The sequence below is a fragment of the Pongo pygmaeus genome, chromosome 4 (assembly GCF_028885625.2).
Source record: "Pongo pygmaeus isolate AG05252 chromosome 4, NHGRI_mPonPyg2-v2.0_pri, whole genome shotgun sequence".
NCBI classification, from domain to species: Eukaryota; Metazoa; Chordata; class Mammalia; order Primates; family Hominidae; genus Pongo; species Pongo pygmaeus.
Window position 1 is genome coordinate 23797365 of NC_072377.2, and position 26924 is coordinate 23824288.

The following is a 26924-nucleotide window of genomic DNA, read 5'->3' on the forward strand; positions in this document are numbered from 1 at the left end:
GCACCTCCTGAGGGACTCTGAGAGGACGCCCGGCCAGGGTGAACACCGCGGCAGGAGAATACGGGAGACTGTGAGAGCATGGGGAGCCTTTGTCGTGCAGCGTGAAACCCTTGTAACCCCTCATCCTGAGACCTTCAAATTTTAGCCTGGGAGACCCCAGATCCCCTCACCCTGGGAAGCTCCAAATCCTCTCAGCCTCAAAAGACCCCAAATCCTGCCACCTTGAGGGTCTTAAAATCCCCTCAGCGTGAAACCCGCAAAGTACTTCAGCTTCAGAGACTCCAAATCCCTTCACCCAGAGGAACACCGAATCTCCTAATGCTTAGATCACCAAATATTCTGAGCCTAAGGAGCCGCAATTCCCCTCACCGTGAGGCACCTCAAATCCCTCAGCCCTGAGGAACGCTAAATATCTCACCCACAGAGAGACCAAATTTCCCCAACCTCAGATAACCTAAATAGCCTGAAAACTCAATCCCTTCAGCTTCAAGGACCAAATAACCTCAGTGTCAAAGACCCTAAAACCCCTTAATGAGAGATCCAAATTTCCTTTACCTGAGACCCAGAATTTCCTCAGCCTCAAAGATCCCAAATCCTTTCATCCTGAGGAACCCCAAATCCCCTTCACCTGATGAATCTCAAATCCTGTCAACTTGAGCACTCCAAATCTCTTCAGCCTAAAAGACCCCAAATCTCATCCTGAAAAAACCACGGATACTGTCAGCCTGAGGGATACCAAAGCTCCTCAGCTCGAGATACCCCAAATTCCCTCAACCTGAGAAACCCCAATTTCTTCAGTCTAAGACATCTCAAATCCCCTCAGCCTGAGGGACCCCAAATCTCAACCTGAGAGATAGCTTCCCCTTAGAGATGCAGACTGCTTTACTCCTGGATTTTTCCAGAATCCTCAGGTAGAGGTCCCCAAATCCTGTCTATGCAAAATGTTAGTTTTGCCTCGCTGAAACAGAACCTTGCCCCTCAGTCTGACCCAAGTCTCAGCAGTCAGGGAGCCTCAAGTCTCCTTGGGACTTCTCTGGCTCTCACACCTCAGGACTCCCCTCAAACACCGGTAGCTACAACCCTCCAGCCACCTGTGCCATCCTTCTCCAAATAAGCCTAGCTGCAGGGGAACTAAAAGAACAAAATCCAGCTTACATTAGGTGGTAGCTCATGGCCAGTGGAGGCCTTCCCATCCCATCAGTACCCCCAAATCTCCCTGGGGTGCTCAAGACCTCACCAGGAACCCACATCTTCCTGCTCTGAACACCCAGCCAGATGGAGAAGACAGAGTCTGGCTCTGGGTAGTGCTCAGGGCTGTTGCCCCCTCTCAGCACCTTCTCCTTCCACAGGAGCCTTTGGCCTAGGAGCTGGGAGACTCAGGGCCCTTTCCACACTCAGAAATGGAGCAGGGCCTTCTAGGCAGTCCCAGCACCATGAGCCCTGAAAGGTCCCAAGAGGAAAGCCCAGAAGACGACACAGAGAGAACAGAGCAGAAGCCCACGGTGAGAAGTGGGGGAGGTGAAGCCCGACTCCTAGCAGGAGCTGATCTCTGGAGTGCTGCAGACTCCTGGCCTGTACCCTTGGGGGACCCTATCTGAATGTGCATGGAATGGGGGCAGCTGGTCCTGGCCAGGACATGGGGGAGAAAAGAACACTAGCATCTGCTCTGTGTTAGCAGAGAGCTACGAAAATGCTCAGGGTCTGCTCAGTTAAACGGGACACAATCTGGAGAAGGAGGGAAAATCTTTATATTTCACAGAGACTCCCAGAGGCCCCAGGCTATGCCCTACACACAGGGTAGAGGAAAAGGACCAGCTCAGTGTGTACTAGTAAATCACTGATGGAATCTGTTACTTCTTCTAGGTCAAAGATGCCTTCAAAGACATTTCCATATACTTCACCAAGGAAGAATGGGCAGAGATGGGAGACTGGGAGAAAACTCGCTATAGGAATGTGAAAAGGAACTATAATGCACTGATTACTATAGGTAACAGGAAGTGCTGGGCACAGACCAGCCTGGGAGACATAAAACAGGTCTTTGGTCCCTATATTATTTTAGTTCTCAGGTGGCGGCATCTGCCCACAATTCCCTTTTGCATGGAGACAAATCTGGAGGGAAATTTTGTTCTTTTGCGTCAGTGTGGGGCTGAGTGTGGATATTGACCATGCAGAGGTCACATTTTGACCTTGTTCAAGACTCTCCCAGCTCATCAGACTGAGCAGCACTGGCTTTGTGGTGCTTTCCATTGCCACTGCCCTTTATTCCTCCTCCCAGCCCTTCCATTTTAGAACAAAATTTTTGCTTCTTTTCAGGTCTCAGAGCCACACGACCAGCTTTCATGTGTCACCGAAGGCAGGCCATCAAACTCCAGGTGGATGACACAGAAGATTCTGATGAAGAATGGACACCTAGGCAGCAAGGTAAGAGGGAAGGGAAGGAGGATTTTTTTTTTTTTGAGATGGAGTTTTGCTCTTGTTGCCCAGGCTGGGGTGCAATGGCGTGATCTTGGCTCACTGCAACCTCCACCTCCCAGGTTCAAGTGATTCTCCTGCCTCAGCCTCCCAAGTAACTGGGATTATAGGCATCCACCACCACACCCAGCTGATTTTTTGTAATTTTTTTTAGTAGAGATGGGGTTTCTCCGTGTTGGTCAAGCTGGTCTCGAACTCCCGACCTCAGGTGATCTACCCATCTTGGCCTTCCAAGGTACTGGGATTACAGTCATGAGCCACCACACCTGGCCTATTTTTATTTTTATTTTTTGAGACAGAGTCTCGCTGTGTCATCCAGGCTGGAGTACAGTGGTGCAATCTCGGCTCACTGCAGCCTCTGCCTTCCAGGTTAAACAATTCTCCCACCTCAGCTTCTCGAGTAGCTGGGACTACAGATGTGCACCACCATGCCCAGCTAATTTTTGTATTTTTTGTAGAGATGGGGTTTCACCATGTTGGCCAGGCTGGTCTCGAATTCCTGGCCTCAAGTGATCCACCTGCCTTGACCTCCCAAAGTGCTGGGATGATGATGATGATGATGATGATGATGATGATGATGATGATGATGATTGTTATTATTATTACAGACAAGGTCTCACTCTGTCACCCAGGCTGGAGTGCAGTGGTGCAATCATAACTCGCTGCAGCCTCAAACTCCTGGGCTTAAGTGATCCTCCCACCTCAGCTTCCCAAAGTGCTAGGATTACAGGCATGAGGCACCGTGCATAGCCCCTAGGAAGATTTAGAAGTGACCTCCTGGCCAGGCAGGGTGGCTCACACCTGTAATCCCAGCACTTTGGGAGGCCAAGGCGGGCGTATCACTTGAGGTCTGGAGTTTGAGACAAGCCTGGCCAACATGGTGAAACCCTGTCTCCACTAAAAATGCAAAAAAAAAAAAAAAAAAAATTAGCCAGGTGTGGTGGTGGGTGCCTATAATCCCAGCTACTCAGGAGGCTGAGGCTGGGGAATAGCTTGAACCCGTGAGGCAGAGGTGGCAGTGTGCCGAAATTGTGCCACACCCTCCAGCCTGGGCAACAGAATGAGAAGACTCTGTCTCGGGGCGGGGAAAAATAGTGACCTCCTGAAACCAGCCTGGGTTTAGGTCTCAGCTACATTTCAGAATTTAACAAAGGAAAAAGAATCTTCCCTCAAAGGCATAAATGTTCAACAAACAAGCAAAATGCAGGACAGTATATACAGTAAGAGGTTATTCATATAACATTGTTTGTTTGTTTGTTTTTGTTTTTGAGATAGAGTCTCCCTCTGTTGCCCAGGCTGGAGTGCAGTGGCACAATATCAGCTCACTGCAACCTCCACCTCCCAAGTTCAAGCGATTTTCTTGCCTCGGTCTTCTGAATAGCTGGGACTACAGGCATGTGCCACCACACCAGGCTAATTTTTGTATTTTTGGTGGAGATGGGGTTTTGCCATATTAGCCAGGCTGGTCATGAACTCCTTACCCACCTCAGTCCACCCACCTTGGTCTCCCAAAGTGCTGGAATTACAGACATGAGCCACCACACCTGGCCTCATATAAAGTTTTAAAACTTGTAAAATATATATAGTATTTATAGATACAATAATAAGTGGTAAATGTATAAAATCTAAATGTGAATAAGAGTGCCAAATTCAGAACATTTATCATCACAACAAAAGAAGGAAGGGCTGGCAGGTGGCTTCACTGTGGCTTGGTTAGTTTTTTTGTTTGTTTTTATTTTTGTTTTTAAATTTTGAAATAAACATAAAAAGATCTGAAACAATTGTGGCAGAACGTTGACATTGTACTGAATGGTGATGGATGTATAGGTTTTCCAGTACCATTCTCCATTGTTTTCTATATGTTTAAAATTTGTCATTCTTTTTTTTTTTAAATTGTTTTTGCTAAACATTGTTAATACATCATAGAACAATGAAAGCAAACTTAAACTGTAAATCCACGAAAAAGCTTTCTAATACCAATCTCATAATAGTTTAGTTATTGAGTTAAATTTCTTAGAAGAAGAAATAATATTAAGTAAAGATACATCATTTATGTACATTTAATCATACTATATGATCCTCTTATACCAAAATGAATCTACTTCTTTGTCTCGATTCTGGAGCGGGTTTGAGAGAGCTGTTTACTTTCCCTGACCTTTCCCATATGTCACTGATCAGAGACAGCATCAGGTAAATAAAATAATGTATCATAATTATAAAATAGAAGTGTGAAGCTCATTTCCTCTTCGGACTGCTTGGTTAGGAGAGTTTAGAAGTAAAAAGAGTCAATCTGCCCAAACTAGAGAAAGCAACTTGGATTGGGTCTACAATTTCCCCATCTATGGATTTTAGATTCCTTAGGACCTAAAAATAGTGTAAGAGGTATGAAAGGCCAGTGTTTGCTTTTCTGCCAATGTTTTGACATGAAAAGAATGTCTCTTTAGAGGGAATCTACCTCCCATGGTTTACCACACATCTATACATCTTTATCTGAACTCAGTTAAAATCCCCAATTTAAGTCAATTTATTTTTTATTGTGGTAAGAAATCATATAACATATATTTACTCTTCTAACAATTTTTAAGTGTACAACTTTATTAATTATATGCACATTGTTGTGAAATAGATCCCTAGAACTTTTTATCTTGCATGACTAAAACCCTATACCCATTGAACAATAACACCCCATTTCCTCCTCCCTGCAGCTCCTAGCACCTGCAATTCTGTTTCTATAAATTTGATTACTTTAGATACTTCATATACGTGGGATCAGCCATGAAATATTTGTCTTTTTGTGACTGATTTATTTAATCACTTAGCATAATGTCCCCAAGATTCACCCATGTCATAGCATGTGACAAGATTTTCTTCTTTTTTAAGGCCGAATAATATTCCACTCCACGTATATACCACATTTTTAAAATCCATTCATTTGTCAATGGATATTAGGTTGCTTCATCTCTTGTCTATTGTGAATAATGCTGTAATAACTATCAGTGTGCAAATATCTCTTTGAGATCCTGTTTTTAATTCTTTTTAATATATTTTATACCCAGAAGTGGAATTGCTGGATCATAAGGTAGCTCTGATTTTAATTTTTTGTGGAAGTGCTATACTGTATTTTACAGTGTCTGCACCATTTTACATTCCCACTACTATGGTTTGAATGTGTGGAAGTTCATGTATTCGAAACTTAATTGCCATCGTAACAGTATTAAGAGGTGGAGCCTTTAAGAGGTGAATTAGGTAATGATAGCTCCAACCTCATGAATGGATTAATGCCACTATCACAGGAGTGGGTTAGTTATTGCAGGAGTGGGTTCCTGTTGAAAAGGATGAGTTGGGCCCTTCCCTGTCTTTCTCTCTGTCTCACATGCACACTTACCCTTCCACCATGTCATGATGCAGTTTGAAGCCCCTTGCAAGATGCCAGTGCCATGCTCTTCAACTTCCCAACCTCCAGAACCACAAGCCAAATAATTCTTCTCCTTATAAATTACCCACTCTGGGCCAGGCATGGTGGCTCATGCCTGTAATCCTAGCACTTTGGTAGGCTGAGGCAGGTGGATCATGAAGTCAGGAGTTCGAGGCCAGCCTGGCCAGCTTGGTGAAACCCCATCTCTACTAAAAATATAAAATTAGCCGGGCATGCTGGTGTGTACCTATAATCCCAGCCTACTCCGTAGGCTGAAGTAGAAGAATCACTTGAACCCGGGAGGCAGAGGTTGCAGGGAGCTGAGATCGCACCACTATACTGCAGCCTGGGCAACAGAACGAGACACCGTGTCAAAACAAACAAACAAACAAACAAACAAAAAACCACGCACACACATAAATTACCCACTCTGTTACATTCTAGGAAAGCAGCAGAAAACAGACTAAGCCACCTACCAACAATGAGCAAGTGTTCTAAATTTCTCCGCATCTTCGCCAACACTTGCTATTTTCTGTTTTTTTGACAGAGGCTATCATAACAGGATAAGGTGATATCTCGCTGTGGTTTTAATTTTCATTTCCCTGATGATTAGTGATGTTAAGCATATTTTCATATGCTTCTTTGCCATTTATGTATCTTCTTTTGAGAAATGTCTATTCAAGTTTTTTGCCCATTGTATTAGTCAGCCCAGGCTGCCACAAGAAAATACCACACACTGGGTGGCTTAAACAACAGAAATTTATTTTCTGACATTTCTGAAGCCTGGAAGTAAAAAATCAGAGTGCCAGCATGGTTGGGTTCTGGTGAGGGCTCTCTTCCTGACTTGTGGGCAGCCTCCATCTCACTGTGTATTTACACGAATTATTTGTGTTTCCACATCAGGAAGGAGAAGGAATTTCTTCCTCTTCTTATAAAAGCAATAATATCTACTAGAAGATTTTTTTTTTAGACAGCCTCACTCTGTTGCCCCAGGCTGGAGTTCAGTGATGTGATCTCAGCTCACTGCAAACTCCACCTCCTGGGTTCAAGCAATTCTCCTGCCTCAGCCCCCCACGTAGTTGGGACTATAGGGGCACACCAGCTAATTTTTGTATTTTCAGTAGAGATGGAGTTTTACCATGTTGACCAGGCTGGTCTAAAACTCCTGGCCTCAAATGATCTGCCCACCTCCTTGGCCTCCCAAAGTGCTGGGATTGTAGGCATGAGCCACTGCGCCAGACCAAAAACACTAAATGTCATCCTAAGGGTCCCACCCTCATGACATCACCTATCCCTAATTACCTACCAGTGGCTCCATCTTTAAATACCATCATATTGAGGTATTAAATATGCTTCAGCATATGAATTTGGGGGAAACAAAATTCAGGCCATAGCACTCATTATTTAATTATTTGTTTTGTTGTTGTTGTATTATAGGAGTTCTTCACATATTCTGAATATTAACTCTTTTTTTTTTTTTTTTTTGAGACAGAGTTTCACTCTTGTCGCCCAGGCTGGAGTGCAATGGCGCGATCTCAGCTCACTGCAACCTCCACCTCCCAGGTTCCAGCGATTATTCTGCCTCATCCTCCCGAGTAGCTGGGATTACAGGCACACACCACCACGCCCAGCTAATTTTTTGTATTTTTAGTAGAGACAGGGTTTCACCATGTTGGCCAGGCTGGTCAAGAACTCCTGACCTCAAGTGATCCATCTGCCTCGGCCTCCCAAAGTGCTGGGATTACAGGCCTGAGCCACAGCGCCTGGCCTGGATATTAACTCTTTATCTTCTTTTTTTGAGTCAGAGGTCTCACTATGTTGCCCTGGCTGGTCTCGAACTCCTGGGTTCAAGTTATCCTCCCACCTCAGCCTCTGAATAGCTGAACTATAGTCATGTGCCACTGCACTCAGCAACATTAAACCTTTATCAAATATATGGTTTGCATATATTTTCTTCCACTCTGTAGGATGCCTTCCCGCTCTGTTGAATGTTTTTTTTGCTACACAGAAGTTTTTAAGTTTGGTGTAGTCCTATTTGTCTATTTTTGCTTTTATTGCTTATGCTTTTGGTGTCATATACAAGAAGTTATTGTTCATTTCAATGTCATAAGCTTTTCCTCTGTGTTTTCTTCTTGAGGTTCTGTACTTTAAGGTCTTACATTTCAGTCTTTAATCTATTTTGAGTTAATTTTTATATGAGATATGTGGTAAGAGTCTGTCTTCTCTTTTGCATATGTATATCCAATTTTCCCAACACCATTTCTTGCAGACCGTCCTTTCCTCCATTGTGTAGTCTTGGCATCCTTGCTGAAGATCATTTGACCGTATACACAACGGTTTATTTCTGGCCTCTCTATTCTGTTCCATTGGTCTATATGTCTGTCTTTATACCAGTACCACACTTTTCTGATTACTATAGCTTTGTAATATGCTTTGAAATCAGGAAGTGTGAGGCCTTTAACTTTATTCTTCTTTTTCAAGATTGTTTCAGCTATTCTGGGTCCTTAGAGATTCTATATGAATTTTTGGATATTTTTCCGTTTCTGAAAATAATGGCATTGGCATTTTGATAGAGATGGCATTGAATCTATAGATCATTTTGATAGTATGAACATGTTAACAATATTAAGTCTTCAAATCCATGAACACAGGATGTCCTTCCATTTATTTGTGTCTCCTTAAATTTCTATCGGCACCGTTTTGTAGTTTTTAGAGTTCAAGTTTTTTGCCTCCTTGGTTAAGTTTATTTGTAATTATTCTATTCTTTTTGATGCTATTGTGGTTGGGATATTTTTCTTAATTTCCTTTGTGGATTGTTACTAAATAGAAACACAACTGATTTGGGGTGTTGATTTTGTATGGTGAATTCATGTATTCTTTTTTTTTAGACGGAGTCTGGCTCTGTTGCCCAGGCTGGAGTGCAGTGGTGTGATATTGGCTCACTGCAATCTCCACTTCCCTGGTTCATGCCATTCTCCTGCTTCAGCCTCCTGAGTAGCTGGGACTGCAGGCGAGGCACCCACCACCATGCCTGGCTAATTGTTTGTATTTTTAGTAGAGATGGGGTTTCACCATGTTAGCCAGGATGGTCTCGATCTCCTGACCTCGTGATCTGCGCACCTCAGCCTCCCAAAGTGCTATGATTACAGGCGTGAGCCACCATGCCCGGCCCAAATTCATGTATTACTTCTAACAATTTTTTGGTAAAAATCTTTACAGTTTTCTTTTTCTTTTTTTTTTTAAGATGGGGTCTCGCTCTGTTGCCCAGGCTGGAGTGCAGTGGCATGATCTCAGTTCACTGCAACCTCTGCCTCCCAGATTCAAGCGATTCTCCTGCCTCAGCCTCCTGAGTAGCTGGGACTACAGGTGCCCGCCACCACGCCTGTAATCCTAGCACTTTGGGAGGCCAAGATGGGCAGATCACGAGGTCAGGAGATCGAGACCATCCTGGCTAACATGGTGAAACCTTGTCTCTACTAAAAATAAAAAATTTAAAAAGTTAAAAAAATTAGCCGGGCATGGTGGTGGGCACCTGTAGTCCCAGCTACTCAGGAGGCTGAGGCAGGAGAATGGCATGAACCCACGAGGCGGAGCTTGCAGTGAGCTGAGATTGCGCCACTGCACTCCAGCCTGGGCGACAGAGCGAGACTCCATCTCAAAAAGAAAAAAAAGGGTGTGGGGGGGAATTTCTTATACGACCTTTTTATGTTAAAGTGATTTCCTTCTATTCCTACTTTGTTCAGTGTGTTTGTCGTGAAAGGTGAGTCAATTTACATTTTAAAAATTAATATAATAGATACCTTATTAGGTATACCTTAATAGATAGGATGAAACAAAGATGAAGTTTTATCTATTTTTTTAAGTCTTAAGAAAATTAGCAATGCCTCTAATAGAAACATAGGCCTTAATGATACTTCAGAAAACATTTCCAAATCGCCCTTGGATAATACTTGGAATCATCACTCTCTGATTCAGAATTCTCTGTCTCTAATGAGAAACTCCAGAGTTAGGCCAGGCATGGTGGCTCACACCTGTAATCTCAGCACTTTGGGAGGCGGAGGCAGGTAGATCACCTGAGGTCAGGAGTTCAAGACCAGCATCGCCAACATGGAGAAACCCCATCTCTACTAAAAATACAAAAATTAGCTGGGTGTGGTGGCACACACCTGTAGTTCCCAACAATTCGCAAGGCTGAGGCAGGAGAATCGCTTGAATCCGGGAGAGGGAGGTTGCAGTGAGTGGAGATTGTGCCACTGCACTCCAGCCTGGGTGACAGAGGGAGACTCCGTCTCAAAAATAAAAAATAAAAATAAAAAATAAAAGAGAGAATCTCTACCGTTTGGAAACATTTACCAACCAAACCACTGATTTCTCATCACCTTTTAGTCAAACCTCCTTGGATGGCCTTAAGAGTGGAACAGCGTAAACACCAGAAGGTAAGTATTTCCCAAACCTTATTGACAAGAAACCTTCCTCATGGATCCAAACACAGGTAAGAGAAGGAGAATGTACAGACTGTCATAGGAACTACTGCCTTCTTTTCATGATCTCTTTAGCACAGTGTCTGACGTCATCATTATTTTAAGAGTTAATAAGAACAGCAACAATAATTGCTACCACGGTGTTATTTTCTCAGTATTTTCAGACTTTATTTTAAGCATTTTACATGAATAAACTTTACATATAGTTCCTATTCAACTTTATATATAGTACCTATTAAATAGATGCTGTAACTGTAGCCATTTTACAGATGAGAAAACTGAGGTATAAAAATGTTCAGTTATATCCCTGTGATAACATTCAGTGTTGGTGCAGTCTAATCCAAAACTCCTTCTCTAAAGCACTTACAAGATCATTAACACAAGATCATTAAAAGTTTCATAGTTTTATAAAGTTTATGCTGTCTTACCCATATGTGTTACATCATTCGCCCAACTGACTTTTCAACCTCAGTTTTTCTCTGTTACGGTAAAGTGAGATTTGCACTAAAACACTCTGATTAAGGGAAGCTTCCAAGTAAATAGACAGTTCATATTGTGTTTGGTCCCAGAAGGAGATAGGCTCCCTACCCTCATAAGGGACCCATTCTGATCAGAGGAAGCAGCTTCCAGCCCCGAGGATTTTCAGGTTTGAAGACTGAGAAACAACAAATAAGAAAATGGTTTAGGACTTCATATAGGTTACATCCTATTAAGTAAAAATATATTCTTCTGGAATCGATTTCAAATGCTCATTCCTACAGAAGGCAGTAACAGCTCCTTCCTCTGGGCTCCAATTAGGGAACTGTCATATTTTTGGAATTATTTGTTTAGCCTGCCTGCTGCGTCTTCATTGTGAGCTCTTCAGGAGTCTGGTCCATATCTGATTCTTCTCAGAACTTGCAACCCCAGCTCAGGGCCTCTGAGAGCCTCCTTAGTGTTTTCTGAATGACTGATTCCAAGTTTATGAATTAAACTATAAGTAACAGGGTCAAGGAATGCTGAAAATATCTTTGAGTTAGATTCCAAATGTAGAGATGTTATCATGACTATGAGATAATTTTCATTTGTTTGTTATTTTTCTGGGTGGTGGGAGGGTGATTTGAGACAGGGTCTGGCTCTTTTGCCCAGGCTGGAGTGCAATGATTCAATCTCGGCTTACTGCAGCCTCCATCTCCTAGGTTAGTGCGATCCTCCTGCCTCAGCCTCCTGAGTAGCTGGGACCATAGGCATGCACCACCATGCCCGGCTCATTTTTATGTGTTTTGTAGAGACAGGGTTTTGCCATGTAGCTCAGGCTGGTCTTGAACTACTGGGCTCAAGCCATCCTCCCACCTTTGCCTCCCAAAGTGCTGGGATTACAGATGTGAGCCATCGCACCCAGTCTGTGAGAAAAATTATTTTTTCTTTTCTTTTTTTGAGACAGAGTTTCACTCTTGTCACCCAGGCTGGAGTGCAGTGGCGTGATCTCGGCTCACTTTAACCTCCACCTCCTGGGTTCAAGTTGTTCTCCTGCCTCAGCCTCCCAAGTAGCTGGGATTACAGGCGCCTGCCACCACACCCGGCTAGTTTTTTGTATTTTTTGTAGAGACAGGGTTGGCCAGACTGGTCTCAAACTCCTGACCTCAGGTGATCCGCCTGCCTTGGTCTCCCAAAGTGCTGGGATTACAGGTGTGAGCCACTGCACCCCGTGAGAAAAATTATTCATCTCACATTCGTACTGCAATAAGTAGTTCAAAAAACACTTTGGTGAACATTATTATCTTTCATGTTCACTACCATATTAAGAATTAGCGCCAGGGGCAGTGGCTCACACCTGTAATCCCAGCACTTTGAGAGGTGGAGGTGGGCAGATCACCAGAGGTCAGGAGTTCAAGACCAGCCTGGCTAACATGGTGAAACCCCATCTCTACTAAAACTACAAAAATTAGCTGGGCATGGTGGTGGACACCTGTAATCCCAACTACTCGGGAGGCTGAAGCAGGAGAATCGCTTGAACCTGGGACGTGGAGGCTGCAGTGAGCTGAGATCATGCCACTGCACTCCAGCTTAGGCAACAGAGTGAGACTCCCTCTCAAAAAAAAGAAAAGAATTAGCATGGTCTGAGTGCGGGGGCTCATGCCTATAATCCCAGCACTTTGGGAGGTTGAGGTGGGTGGATCCCTTGAGGTGAGGAGTTCGAGACCAACCTGGCCAACCTAGTGAAACCCCGTCTCTAATAAATATACAAAAATTAGCTGGGTATGGTGACACATGCCTGTAATCCTAGCTTCTCGGGAGGCTGAGGTAGAAGAATCTCTTGAACTTGGGAGGCGGAGGCTGCAGTGAGCTGATATCGTGCCACTGCACTTCAGCCTAGGCAACAGAGCAAGACTCCTTCTCAAAAAAAAAAAAAAAAAGCACGTATGCCAATTTCTGGATCAGGAAACTAAAGAGAATTAGCTAACAATAGACCCTTATTCAAGCAGACAAGCAGAACTGGTACAGGAACTAACTAATCTAATTCCAAAGCCAAATATTCTTTCCAGGATATGGCAACATGCAACTTTGACATCACTTTCTTAGTTGTCTAGATATATTTTTGCCAATCATCTCTTTGTTCTGTTCCCAATCTTACTGCTCTATTACCTCATTTTCCGGATGTGCTTTGTCCCTCTGTGCTTTTCTACATTTCCCCTTCCATCAAAAGTCTACTAGTTTATGGAAGATTCCCTCCTTCTCTTTGTAAGCCCTTATCCCCTTCTTTCACAGATCTTGTTGATTCTCCAGCTAGTCTTCCCAAGTATATTTCCTCCTTCCCTTTAACTTATATAGAACATTTTAGAGAAAGTTGAAGGAAAGAGCCTTAAGACATGGGTTAGAGTCCCAGATTCACTACTCACTTAGACCTTCTCTTTTCCCTCTAGTATTTAGACACTGTAGGTATTTTCAAGGTTTGAACATTAACTAGAATCGTGCATATGAAAACATGTTGCAAGCCGTAAAGAACTAAAGAAATTCATGTTGTCTTTTAATATGTGACTCTCATATTAAAGGGAATGCCCAAGGCGTCATTCAATAATGAATCTAGTTTGAAAGAATTGTCAGAAACGGCAAATTTACTGAATGCAAGTGGCTCAGAGCAGGCTCAGAAACCAGTGTCCCCTCCTGGAGAAGCAAGTACCTCTGGACAGCACTCTAGACTAAAACTGGGTAAGAAAAAATGTTTGGGGGGAATTTAGTCCCTCTATGTCCTCTAGAAAGGTTGATGAGTATGGTTTACCTATGTGGGGTGGACTTTGCATAGGCCTGGGCTTAAGCTGGACTCAACTGTGAGACCAGAAGGTAGATGCAGTATTTTGTTAAAATTATTTATTTATTTGTTCACTGAGATAGAGTCTCACTCTGTTGCCCAGGCTGGAGTGCAGTGGCGCAATCTCGGTTCACTGCAACCTCTGCCTCCATGAAAATAGATGTTTTCTTGCCTCAGTCACCAATTAACTGGGATTATAGGTGTGCGCCACTGTGCCCGGCTGATTTTTGTATTTTTAGTAGAGACAGGGTTTCACCTTGTTGACCAGGCTGGTCTCAAACTCCTGGCCTCAAGAGATCTGCTCACTTCAGCCTCCCAAAATGCTGGGATTACAGGCTTGAGCCACCATGCCCAGCCTTGGACACAGTATTGAATAGCATGTAAGAACATTAACTTTGAAGTCATTCACTTGGGTTATAATCCACATAGAAGCATTGGGGCCTTGGGCAAATCTTATAAATTCTCTGAGCTCCTGAATGGTAATCTGTAAAATGAGACCAAGTATATATAGACCAAGTATATTGTTTGAAAGCATTAAATTAAATATAAATGAACTGATGCATGCAATGTGTCCAATAAGTACCTCTCTGATAATAGATATTCTTTTGTGCATTTCTGCATTTCCTCTTCCATCACATGTCTACTAGTTTATAGAAGATCCCCTATAGAGATCATACTTTAACTTAGTGTTGTATGTCCAGGCCTTTGTTTAATGCTTAAGATGTAATGTGACCTCAAGAAATATTTTCCGAATGAATAAATGCATGAATGAACCATTTTGTAAGTAGAAATGTTGGGAGGTTAATGGTATAATGAGAACAGCCAGAAACTAAAATTAAATAGGCATCTGCAGTCAGTGTGGGTATGGGGTCTAAGTCTCTCTGAAGCAGTAGTTAAAGAGGGGGACACTAGAGTATGTAGAAAGGTAGATGCTAATTTGATGGTAGGAGATTTCACATTTTCTTATGAAACAAGGATGAACACCCCAGACTCCCAATTTTATCCATCTACTCTTCTCCAACCTAGAACTTAGGAGCAAGGAGACTGAAGGAAATACGTATAGACTGCGAGAAAGAAAGGGTCATGCATACAAAGAGATCAGCGAGCCGCAGGATGATGATTACCTCTGTAAGTGACACTTTTGGCCACTCACACAGCTTGCTGTTATGTCCTGGTACAATAATTTCATCATTTGGCCCACAAATCATTCCCTTACTCTAATGAATTAGAGTACAGGATTGGGGCTAAATAATGTGAATGCCAAGCTCTTTCTGAAGCTCTTATATCAAGGAACACGCATTACAACTTTCCTAATCTCTGCTTCCCTCACTTCCAGATTGTGAGATGTGTCAGAACTTCTTCATTGACAGCTGTGCTGCCCATGGGCCCCCTACATTTGTAAAGGACAGTGCAGTGGACAAGGGGCATCCCAACCGTTCAGCCCTCACTCTGCCCCCAGGGCTGAGAATTGGGCCATCAGGCATCCCTCAGGCTGGGCTTGGAGTATGGAATGAGGCATCTGATCTGCCGCTGGGTCTGCACTTTGGCCCCTACGAGGGCCGAATTACAAAAGACGAAGAGGCAGCCAACAATGGGTACTCCTGGCTGGTAAGAAGAGCCTGCCGTTTCCCCTGTTCTGTCTTCCCACATCCCTTTTGTGCCTTTGGTGGGACATAATCTTCTACATGTTAGGATATCGGTAGGGATAACATGGTTAGCTCTGTGTACTCAAGGGTCTTTGCATGAACATGGAACTCCTATTTAGAGATCAGAGGTTACATGGGAGCAGAGTGGTACAAAGACAAAGAAGTGCATCCTCCCTTGTGGAGCTTCTGCTCTGATTGGACAAACCAACTCAGATGTGTAGATGATGACTAAGGTGCACACCATGTGGTCTCAATTGGCAGCTGAAGCTATGCAGGCCCAAAGGCCATTGATGACAGTGGAGTAAAATAATTCTTCTGATTTTTACCCTCTAAAAAGCCTTTACCTTATTTTTCTGAAACTCAGATCACCAAGGGGAGAAACTGCTATGAGTATGTGGATGGAAAAGATAAATCCTGGGCCAACTGGATGAGGTAAGGCCAGTAGCTCTCTGAGTTTCAGAGAGAACCTTCATCTCTCACAAAGCCGGATTTCCTTCCTTATCATTATGCCTCCCTCAATGATTTTCTTTTTTTTTTTTTTTTTCTTTTTTTTTCTTTTATTGTAATTATTATTATTATTATTATTCTTATTATTATACTTTAGGTTTTATGGTACATGTGCCCAATGTGCAGGTAAGTTACATATGTATACATGTGCCATGCTGGTGCCCTGCACCCACCAACTCGTCATCTAGCATTAGGTATATCTCCCAATGTTATCCCTCCCCCCTCCCCCCAACCCACAACAGTCCCTGAAGTGTGATGTTCCCCTTCCTGTGTCCATGTGTTCTCATTGTTCAATTCCCACCTATGAGTGAGAATATGCGGTGTTTGGTTTTTTGTTCTTGCGATAGTTTACTGAGAATGATGATTTCCAATTTCATCCATGTCCCTACAAAGGACATGAACTCATCATTTCTTATGGCTGCATAGTATTCCATGGTGTAGATGTGCCACATTTTCTTAATCCAGTCTATCATTGTTGGACATTTGGGTTGGTTCCAAGTCTTTGCTATTGTGAATAATGCGGCAATAAACATACGTGTGCATGTGTCTTTATAGCAGCATGATTTATAGTCCTTTGGGTATATACCCAGTAATGGGATGGCTGGGTCGAATGGAATTTCTAGTTCTAGATCCCTGAGGAATCGCCACACTGACTTCCACAAGGGTTGAACTAGTTTACAGTCCCACCAACAGTGTAAAAGTGTTCCTATTTCTCCACATCCTCTCCAGCACCTGTTGTTTCCTGACTTTTTAATGATCGCCATTCTAACTGGTGTGAGATGGTATCTCATTGTGGTTTTGATTTGCATTTCTCTGATGGCCAGTGATGGTGAGCATTTTTTCATGTGTCTTTTGGCTGCATAAATGTCTTCTTTTGAGAAGTGTCTGTTCATGTCCTTCGCCCACTTTTTGATGGGGTTGTTTGTTTTTTTCTTGTAAATTTGTTGGAGTTCATTGTAGATTCTGGATATTAGCCCTTTGTCAGATGAGTAGGTTGCGAAAATTTTCTCCCATTTTGTAGGTTGCCTGTTCACTCTGATGGTAGTTTCCTTTGCTGTGCAGAAGCTCTTTAGTTTAATTAGATCCCATTTGTCAATTTTGGCTTTTGTTGCCATTGCTTTTGGTGTTTTAGACATGAAGTCCTTGCCCATGCCTATGTCCTGAATGGTATTGCCTAGGTTTTCTTCTAGGGTTTTTATGGTTTTGGGTCTAACATTTAAGTCTTTAATCCATCTTGAATTGATTTTTGTATAAGGTGTAAGGAAGGGATCCAGTTTCAGCTTTCTACATATGGCTAGCCAGTTTTCCCAGCACCATTTATTAAATAGGGAATCCTTTCCCCATTTCTTGTTTTTCTCAGGTTTGTCAAAGATCAGATGGTTGTAGATATGTGGCATTATTTCTGACGGCTCTGTTCTGTTCCATTGATCTATATCTCTGTTTTGGTACCAGTACCATGCTGTTTTGGTTACTGTAGCCTTGTAGTATAGTTTGAAGTCAGGTAGCGTGATGCCTCCAGCTTTGTTCTTTTGGCTTAGGATTGACTTGGCGATGCGGGCTCTTTTTTGGTTCCATATGAACTTTAAAGTAGTTTTTTCCAATTCTGTGAAGAAAGTCATTGGTAGCTTGATGGGGATGGCATTGAATCTGTAAATTACCTTGGGAAGGATGGCCATTTTCATGATATTGATTCTTCCTACCCATGAGCATGGAATGTTCTTCCATTTGTTTGTATCCTCTTTTATTTCCTTGAGCAGTGGTTTGTAGTTCTCCTTGAAGAGGTCTTTCACATCCCTTGTAAGTTGGATTCCTAGGTATTTTATTCTCTTTGAAGCAATTGTGAATGGGAGTTCACTCATGATTTGGCTCTCTGTTTGTCTGTTATTGATGTATAAGAATGCTTGTGATTTTTGCACATTGATTTTGTATCCTGAGACTTTGCTGAAGTTGCTTATCAGCTTAAGGAGATTTTGGGCTGAGACAATGGGGTTTTCTAGATATACTATCATGTCATCTGCAAACAGGGACAATTTGACTTCCTCTTTTCCTAATTGAATACCCTTGATTTCCTTCTCCTGCCTAATTGCCCTGGCCAGAACTTCCAACACTATGTTGAATAGAAGTGGCGAGAGAGGGCATCCCTGTCTTATGCCAGTTTTCAAAGGGAATGCTTTCAGTTTTTGCCCATTCAGTATGATATTGGCTGTGGGTTTGTCATAAATAGCTCTTATTATTTTGAGATACGTCCCATCAATTCCTAATTTATTGAGAGTTTTTAGCATGAAGGGTTGTTGAATTTTGTCAAAGGCCTTTTCTGCATCTATTGAGATAATCATGTGGTTTTTGTCTTTGGTTCTGTTTATATGCTGGATTACATTTATTGATTTGCGTATATTGAACCAGCCTTGCATCCCAGGGATGAAGCCCACTTGATCATGGTGGATAAGCTTTTTGATGTGCTGCTGGATTCTGTTTGCCAGTATTTTATTGAGGATTTTTGCATCAATGTTCATCAAGGATATTGGTCTAAAATTCTCTTTTTTTGTTGTGTCTCTGCCAGGCTTTGGTATCAGGATGATGCTGGCCTCATAAAATGAGTTAGGGAGGATTCCCTCTTTTTCTATTGATTGGAATAGTTTCAGAAGGAATGGTACCAGCTCCTCCTTGTACCTCTGGTAGAATTCGGCTGTGAACCCATCTGGTCCTGGACTTTTTTTGGTTGGTAAGCTATTGATTATTGCCATAATTTCAGCTCCTGTTATTGGTCTATTCAGAGATTGAACTTCTTCTTGGTTTAGTCTTGGGAGGGTGTATGTGTTGAGGAATTTATCCATTTCTTCTAGATTTTCTAGTTTATTTGCATAGAGGTGTTTGTAATATTCTCTGATGGTAGTTTGTATTTCTGTGGGATCGGTGGTGATATCCCCTTTATCATTTTTTATTGCATCTATTTGATTCTTCTCTCTTTTTTTCTTTATTAATCTTGCTAGCGGTCTATCAATTTTGTTGATCCTTTCAAAAAACCAGCTCCTGGATTCATTTATTTTTTGAAGGGTTTTTTGTGTCTCTATTTCCTTCAGTTCTGCTCTGATTTTAGTTATTTCTTGCCTTCTGCTAGCTTTTGAATGTGTTTGCTCTTGCTTTTCTAGTTCTTTTAATTGTGATGTTAGGGTGTCAATTTTGGATCTTTCCTGCTTTCTCTTGTGGGCATTTAGTGCTATAAATTTCCCTCTACACACTGCTTTGAATGCATCCCAGAGATTCTGGTATGTTGTGTCTTGGTTCTCGTTGGTTTCAAAGAACATCTTTATTTCTGCCTTCATTTCGTTATGTACCCAGTAGTCATTCAGGAGCAGGTTGTTCAGTTTCCACGTAGTTGAGCGGTTTTGAGTGAGATTCTTAATCCTGAGTTCTAGCTTGATTGCACTGTGATCTGAGAGACAGTTTGTTACAATTTCTGTTCTTTTACATTTATTGAGGAGAGCTTTACTTCCAAGGATATGGTCAATTTTGGAATAGGTGTGGTGTGGTGCTGAAAAAAATGTATATTCTGTTGATTTGGGGTGGAGAGTTCTGTAGATGTCTATTAGGTCTGCTTGGTGCAGAGCTGAGTTCAATTCCTGGGTATCCTTGTTGACTTTCTGTCTCGTTGATCTGTCTAATGTTGACAGTGGGGTGTTAAAGTCTCCCATTATTAATGTGTGGGAGTCTAAGTCTCTTTGTAGGTCACTCAGGACTTGCTTTATGAATCTGGGTGCTCCTGTATTGGGTGCATATATATTTAGGATAGTTAGCTCTTCTTGTTGAATTAATCCCTTTACCATTATGTAATGGCCTTCTTTGCCTCTTTTGATCTTTGTTGGTTTAAAGTCTGTTTTATCAGAGACTAGGATTGCAACCCCTGCCTTTTTTTGTTTTCCATTTGCTTGGTAGATCTTCCTCCATCCTTTTATTTTGAACCTATGTGTGTCTCTGCACGTGAGATGGGTTTCCTGAATACAGCACACTGATGGGTCTTGACTCTTTATCCAATTTGCCAGTCTGTGTCTTTTAATTGGAGCATTTAGTCCATTTACATTTAAAGTTAATATTGTTATGTGTGAATTTGATCCTGTCATTATGATATTAGCTCGATGTTTTGCTCGTTAGTTGATGCAGTCTCTTCCTAGTCTCAATTGTCTTTACATTTCGGTATGATTTTGCAGTGGCTGGTACCGGTTGTGCCTTTCCATGTTTAGCGCTTCCTTCAAGAGCTCTTTTAGGGCAAGCCTGGTGGTGACAAAATCTCTCAGCATTTGCTTGTCTGTAAAGTATTTTATTTCTCCTTCACTTATAAAGCTTAGTTTGGCAGGATATGAAATTCTGGGTCGAAAATTCTTTTCTTTAAGAATGTTGAATATTGGCCCCCACTCTCTTCTGGCTTGTAGGGTTTCTGCCGAGAGATCCGCTGTTAGTCTGATGGGCTTCCCTTTGATGGTAACCCGTCCTTTCTCTCTGGCTGCCCTTAACATTTTTTCCTTCATTTCAACTTTGGTGAATCTGACAATTATGTGTCTTGGAGTTGCTCTTCTCGAAGAGTATCTTTGTGGCGTTCTCTGTATTTCCTGAATCTGAATGTTGGCCTGCCTTGCTAGATTGGGGAAGTTCTCCTGGATAATATCCTGCAGAGTGTTTTCCAACTTGTTTCCATTCTCCCCATCACTTTCAGGTACACCAATCAGACGTAGATTTGGTCTTTTCACATAGTCCCACATTTCTTGGAGGCTTTGCTCGTTTCTTTTTATTCTTTTTTCTCTAAACTTCCCTTCTTGCTTCATTTCATTCATTTCATCTTCCAGGGCTGATACCCTTTCTTCCATTTGATCGCATCGGCTCCTGAGGCTTCTGCATTCTTCACGTAGTTCTCGAGCCTTGGTTTTCAGCTCCATCAGCTCCTTTAAGCACTTCTCTGTATTGGTTATTCTAGTTATACATTCTTCTAAATTTTTTTCAAAGTTTTCAACTTCTTTGCCTTTGGATTGAATATCCTCCCGTAGCTCGGAGTAATTTGATCGTCTGAAGCCTTCTTCTCTCAGCTCGTCAAAGTCATTCTCCGTCCAGCTTTGTTCCGTTGCTGGTGAGGAACTGCGTTCCTTTGGAGGAGGAGAGGTACTCTGGTTTTTAGAGTTTCCAGTTTTTCTGCTTTGTTTTTTCCCCATCTTTGTGGTTTTATCTACTTTTGGTCTTTGATGATGGTGATGTACAGATGGGTTTTTGGTGTGGATGTCCTTTCTGTTAGTTTTCCTTCTAACAGACAGAACCCTCAGCTGCAGGTCTGTTGGAGTACCTGGCCGGCCGTGTGAGGTGTCAGTCTGCCCCTGCTGGGGGGTGCCTCCCAGTTAGGCTGCTCAGGGGTCAGGGGTCAGGGACCCACTTGAGGAGGCAGTCAGCCCGTTCTCAGATCTCCAGCTGCGTGCTGGGAGAACCACTGCTCTCCTCACAGCTGTCAGACAGGGACATTTAAGTCTGCAGAGGTTACTGCTGTCTTTTTGTTTGTCTGTGCCCTGCCCCCAGAGGTGGAGCCTACAGAGGCAGGCAGGCCTCCTTGAGCTGTGGTGGGCTCCACCCAGTTCAAGCTTCCAGGCTGCTTTGTTTACCTAAGCGAGCCTGGGCAATGGCGGGCGCCCCTCCCCCAGCCTCGCTGCCGACTTGCTGCTTGATCTCAGACTGCTGTGCTAGCAATCAGCGAGACTCCGTGGGCGTAGGACCCTCTGAGCCAGGTGCGGGCTATACTCTCCTGGGGCACCGTTTCCTAAGCCCGTCGGAAAAGCACAGTATTCGGGTGGGAGTGGCCCGATTTTCCAGGTGCCGTCTGTCACCCCTGGAAGGGGAACTCCCTGACCCCTTGCGCTTCCCGAGTGAGGCAATGCCTCGCCCCTGCTTCGGCTGGCGCACGGTGCGCTCACCCACTGACCTGCGCCCACTGTCTGGCACTCCCTAGTGAGATGAACACGGTACCTCAGATGGAAATGCAGAAATCACCCGTCTTCTGCGTCGCTCGCGCTGGGAGCTGTAGACCGGAGCTGTTCCTATTCGGCCATCTTGGCTCCTCCCCCCTCCCTCAATGATTTTCACATTCCCTATTTCTGTTTTTCTCCATACAATGCTGTTATATACCATCAACATTTAGAAATAAAAAATAAAAATATAGATATTATGATTTATTGGTATCAAAACATAAATATGTAGGCTAGACAAAATTGAGGCACCAAGATAAACCTTGAGAAGCCTAGATTCATGGGGGACACTGAATTCATGCTTTAATTTATGTAATCCATGTTTATTAAGCACTTTGTATGTTCCAGGTTAGGAAGTGAAGTTCACTACTTCAACAGAAGTGAGCTGCAGGATGACTCAGCCCCTTTCCACAATGGGCTTTTGTTCTATCAGAGAATAGAAAAATGAATCAACTGTTACTGTTCTATGTCATTGGGCCAAGAGAAAGAGACTTCTAAGTTTCTCTGGGAATCTGGGGAAGTCAGGTGAATGGCACCTGAGTGAACTGTAGGGTGATTAGAGGAAGGCCTGTCAAAGAAGGATGGACTTGGGCCGAGTGTAGAATGATGTGCACTAATTTAGAAGCAGAGTACATGATCAAGCACCAAGTTCTGTGGTATAAAACAGAATTAATTTAGAGTTTAGAGAAGCTAGAAGTCAATGTGTTTCATGGCCAGTCAAGGTGGAGGTAAGTCTGGAGTTGGGCTTTGAAAAAATGGTTGATTAGGCATGGCAGGGAAACATTCTAGGCAGGATGAGCACTGTAGTCAGAAGTGCAAGTTCATATGACATTGTGAAAGAGATTTAGGAATGAGCAGAAGGTTCCCGGAGGAGTGGTGGGGGAGTGGTCAGCACTAGACCATGGAGGCCTAGACCAACAGGTGATGGGCCAGACCTGGATCTGACAGATACTGGGAACTCACTGCCTCTTTTCTTTCCCTTTGCCTGCCTTGACCCCAGGTATGTGAACTGTGCCCGGGATGATGAAGAGCAGAACCTGGTGGCCTTCCAGTACCACAGGCAGATCTTCTATAGAACCTGCCGAGTCATTAGGCCGGGCTGTGAACTGCTGGTCTGGTATGGGGACGAATACGGCCAGGAACTAGGCATCAAGTGGGGCAGCAAGTGGAAGAAAGAGCTCATGGCAGGGAGAGGTAGGCATCACTATTACTCTTTTAAAAGGACAGGAAAGAAAGAATTATCCTAGAGAATTTTCATGGTTTAACTCTTAAGTACATCTTAAGAGTTAACTTAAGAGTTAATGCCATCTAAAGTCAGTAAGATTTCAAATCAGTGGCTCCCAAAATTAAAGATTCATGTTATATACCTTTGCCTCTTTGGAACAATTTTTATATTTTTAAATCTTTGTTCTGATTTTATATTCTAAGTACTTCATGCACAAAGTATATAACAGCATATAGTGCTGAAAGACTTAAAGACAAAAATCAAGTTCTCAAACACCTACCAGCTCTCCCAACAAGGTAGTTTCTTCTGGCATTTCCTTGATATTTCTTAATGATATGCATGTGTTGTTATTCATTCATTAATTACCTCAATTAGCTGTCATATGAATTCCTGCTCAGTGCCAGACCATGTTGCAGGAAGTGTAAATACAGATTGATCAAGACAATCAGAAAAACTGCTCTTGAGATGTGAATTAGGGAACCATATGATTACATACAGACATATGTGTAATATCAGACAGTGATTAGTGCTGTGAAGAAAGTGAATCCAGAAAGAATACCTGGGGATCAGTGTGAGGTGAGAGTAGAGTGTTGCAGGGGATTGTCAGGGAAGATTTCTCTTAGGAGACAGCATTTGAGAAGTGCAAGTGCCTGTGGGCCAAGGGTTCCAGGCACAGGGCACAGCTAGTGCAATGGTCCTAAGGCCAGAAAGAGTTCAGCTTTGGTTCATTTTTGGAAAATAGGCTGCAGTGGGTCATCCCCTCAGGGCTGCTCCAGTTTCCAGATGAGAGAGAATGGTGGGCAGGATGAAGGTGGGGAGCACGGAGGTAAGTCTGAGTAGGGATATATTTTGAAACAAGACTTCCTATTGTATTTGAAATGGGCTCAGACTGAATGAAATATCTCAAACATGAATACTTGATGGGCAGCCTGAGAGAGAACATATTCTCATTTTATGATTTGTAGAATCTGAAATGGAATCCATGCACCTAGTTGGGGTAGCAGGACCCAGAGTCCTTTAGTCAGTGGGACCTGGACCACTCTGTGTTGGCCAACCTGAATCCCACTTCCTGATGGAGAACCAGGCACATAACAGTCCTCAATTAAATATGTCCTTTTGAATGAGGAGACTCAAATTCAGATTTGCTCACACATCTTCTCTTTAACCACATTTGTGGATCTCCAGCCTGAGTGCTCCTAATAGATCCTTTTCCCCTCTTAGGAAGTCACTAAGGACAATCTCACCTAAGTCATCAAGAGTGTTATTTCTCAATAGAATAAAATAGCCGAAGACCTCCTGTCAGCAAAAGTGCCCAGGGACCAGGGAGGGAGGATGTGGCAGAGGGTGATCAGGGAAGGCTTTATAGGACTTGGAAGATACCTGCAGTGTGGGGGAAAGGTCACTGCAGTTCCATCTATGTAAGGAATGACACTGCCCTGATGCTGCTTGAGGTTACCTAGTCTGGCAGATATGTAGAAAAGGCCCAAGATGTGGGATTTCTGGATTTTTTAAGATGTAGTGAATAAAAGTGGAATGCAAAAATGGACTGTAAAGGTCCATCCAGCACTTGGTGAGAGAGAGCTTGCATTGTTAACATATGAAGAATGATTGTTTCTTCATTTGATCTTCATACCTTCATATGTGGTAAGGCCTAAACAAAACATCTACCCTGACCAAAAACTTCCTCTTTCAGAACCAAAGCCAGAGATCCATCCATGTCCCTCATGCTATCTGGCCTTTTCAAGTCAGAAATTTCTCAGTCAACATGTAGAACGCAATCACTCCTCTCAGAACTTCCCAGGACCATCTGCAAGAAAACTCCAACCAGAGAATCCCTGCCCAGGGGATCAGAATCAGGAGCAGCAATATTCTGATCCACGCAGCTGTAATGACAAAACCAAAGGTCAAGAGATCAAAGAAAGGTCCAAACTCTTGAATAAAAGGACATGGCAGAGGGAGATTTCAAGGGCCTTTTCTAGCCCACCTAAAGGTCAAATGGGGAGCTGTAGAGTGGGAAAAAGAATAATGGAAGAAGAGTCCAGAACAGGCCAGAAAGTGAATCCAGGGAACACAGGCAAATTATTTGTGGGGGTAGGAATCTCAAGAATTGCAAAAGTCAAGTACGGAGAGTGTGGGCAAGGTTTCAGTGTTAAATCAGATGTTATTACACACCAAAGGACACATACAGGGGAGAAGCCCTACGTCTGCAGGGAGTGTGGGCGAGGCTTTAGCTGGAAGTCAGTCCTCCTCAGACACCAGAGGACACACACAGGGGAGAAGCCCTACGTCTGCAGGGAGTGTGGGCGGGGCTTTAGCCGGCAGTCAGTCCTCCTCATTCACCAGAGGACACACACAGGGGAGAAGCCTTACGTCTGCAGGGAGTGTGGGCGGGGCTTTAGCCAGCAGTCAGTCCTCCTCATTCACCAGAGGACACACACAGGGGAGAAGCCCTATGTCTGTAGGGAGTGTGGGCGGGGCTTTAGGGATAAGTCAGGCGTCTGCTATCACCAGAGGACACACACAGGGGAGAAGCCCTACGTCTGCAGGGAGTGTGGGCGGGGCTTTAGCCGGCAGTCAGTCCTCCTCATTCACCAGAGGACACACACAGGGGAGAAGCCCTACGTCTGCAGGGAGTGTGGGCGGGGCTTTAGCCAGCAGTCAGTCCTCCTCATTCACCAGAGGACACACACAGGGGAGAAGCCCTACGTCTGCAGGGAGTGTGGGCGGGGCTTTAGCGTTAAGTCAAGCCTCTGCTATCACCAGAGAACACACACAGGGGAGAAGCCCTACGTCTGCAGGGAATGTGGGCGGGGCTTTAGCGTTAAGTCAAACCTCCTCAGTCACCAGAGGACACACACAGAGGAGAAGCTCTACGTCTGCAGGGAGGATGAGTAAGTCATTAGTAATAAAACCTCATCTCAATAGCCACAAGAAGACAAATGTGGTCATCACACACTTGCACACCCCAGCTGTGAGGTGGCTTCAGCGGAAGTCTGCTGACCCTTTATATTCCCCGAGAGTATAAAGAGATCGGAAATAACTAATTAAACAAATCCGCCACTTTCATGACTAAAGATGAGGAAGAACAGGGGATAGTTCTGTAAGTGTTCGGGGGACATCAGCATGTGTGGTTCTTTCCCGTACTGATCCCCTCCATTTTTTGTTTGTTTTTTGCCTCCTGTTCTAATAAATTTTGTCTCCATACAAATCTGAACCCCAAGTGTGTACCTCATTCCTCCCTTATCACTGAAGGCAAGAAGAGTCCAGAAGGGCCACAGAGAACTCATGTGTTCAGCTCAAGTCTCCACAGGAATTCAACCCCCAGAAAGACATAAACTTGGAGTCCACCTGGTTTAATTATTCGAGAATCAATTAGCAAGTCCAGGAAAAGAAATGTAAGATTCTAGAGAGTCGCAGCAGGAAAGGGAGTTCCCTGGTCTCCTGGGAAGTGTGGCCTCTTCTCCTAATGGACTCCCCTCCTCTGCTGCCATACTCCCCCTTGTCTCCCCAGTCTCCTCTCCTGATCTCCTCCAATCTCTGTAGCCCAAGATGTGAAAGCCAGACAAGAACACGCGTGTGTGTATATATGTGTTCGGGTGTGGGGGTATGTGCCCTCCGTGTAGGTAACTGTGTGAGTGTGGGGGGTTTCAAGGGTGTGTTAGGAACAACGCTCAAAATCCTAAGGAAATTGAACCTCCAACAAAGGATTCTTAGCAAAGCAATTTTACCTCTGTGCAGAGGGGTGCCTCCTTGGCCAGTCGTCATGAGAGCACACCTGAACAAAGAGGCAGGAGAGCCTTTATTCCTGACACAAGTCCTGCCCCTGTACCTTTTTCCATTGGCCGGGGTCAGGTCGTACAATCTAAACTAATCCCAGTTGGCTAAAGATTTGA

General features: G+C 43.5%; 1 protein-coding gene across 4 annotated transcripts; it reads left to right on the forward strand.

Moving 5' to 3' along the window:
• On the forward strand, positions 1-26243 carry PRDM9 (PR/SET domain 9). Of its 4 annotated transcripts, none has more exons than XM_054488313.1 (12): positions 17-70; positions 1350-1502; positions 1864-1987; positions 2314-2421; positions 10274-10323; positions 13401-13557; positions 14684-14785; positions 14994-15265; positions 15668-15735; positions 22807-23000; positions 23774-23857; positions 24725-26237. In XM_054488313.1, the coding sequence occupies exons 2-12, from the start codon at positions 1401-1403 to the stop codon at positions 25924-25926; spliced, it is 2463 nt and encodes an 820-aa protein (XP_054344288.1). In that variant the 5' UTR covers positions 17-70; positions 1350-1400; the 3' UTR covers positions 25927-26237. The 4 variants fall into 4 exon arrangements, with proteins under 4 accessions (XP_054344291.1, XP_054344288.1, XP_054344290.1 ...); XM_054488314.1 differs by having other exon boundaries at positions 22-112; XM_054488316.1 differs by lacking the exon at positions 23774-23857 and having other exon boundaries at positions 1-70; positions 24725-26243.
• The last annotated feature ends 681 nt before the right edge of the window (positions 26244-26924 follow it).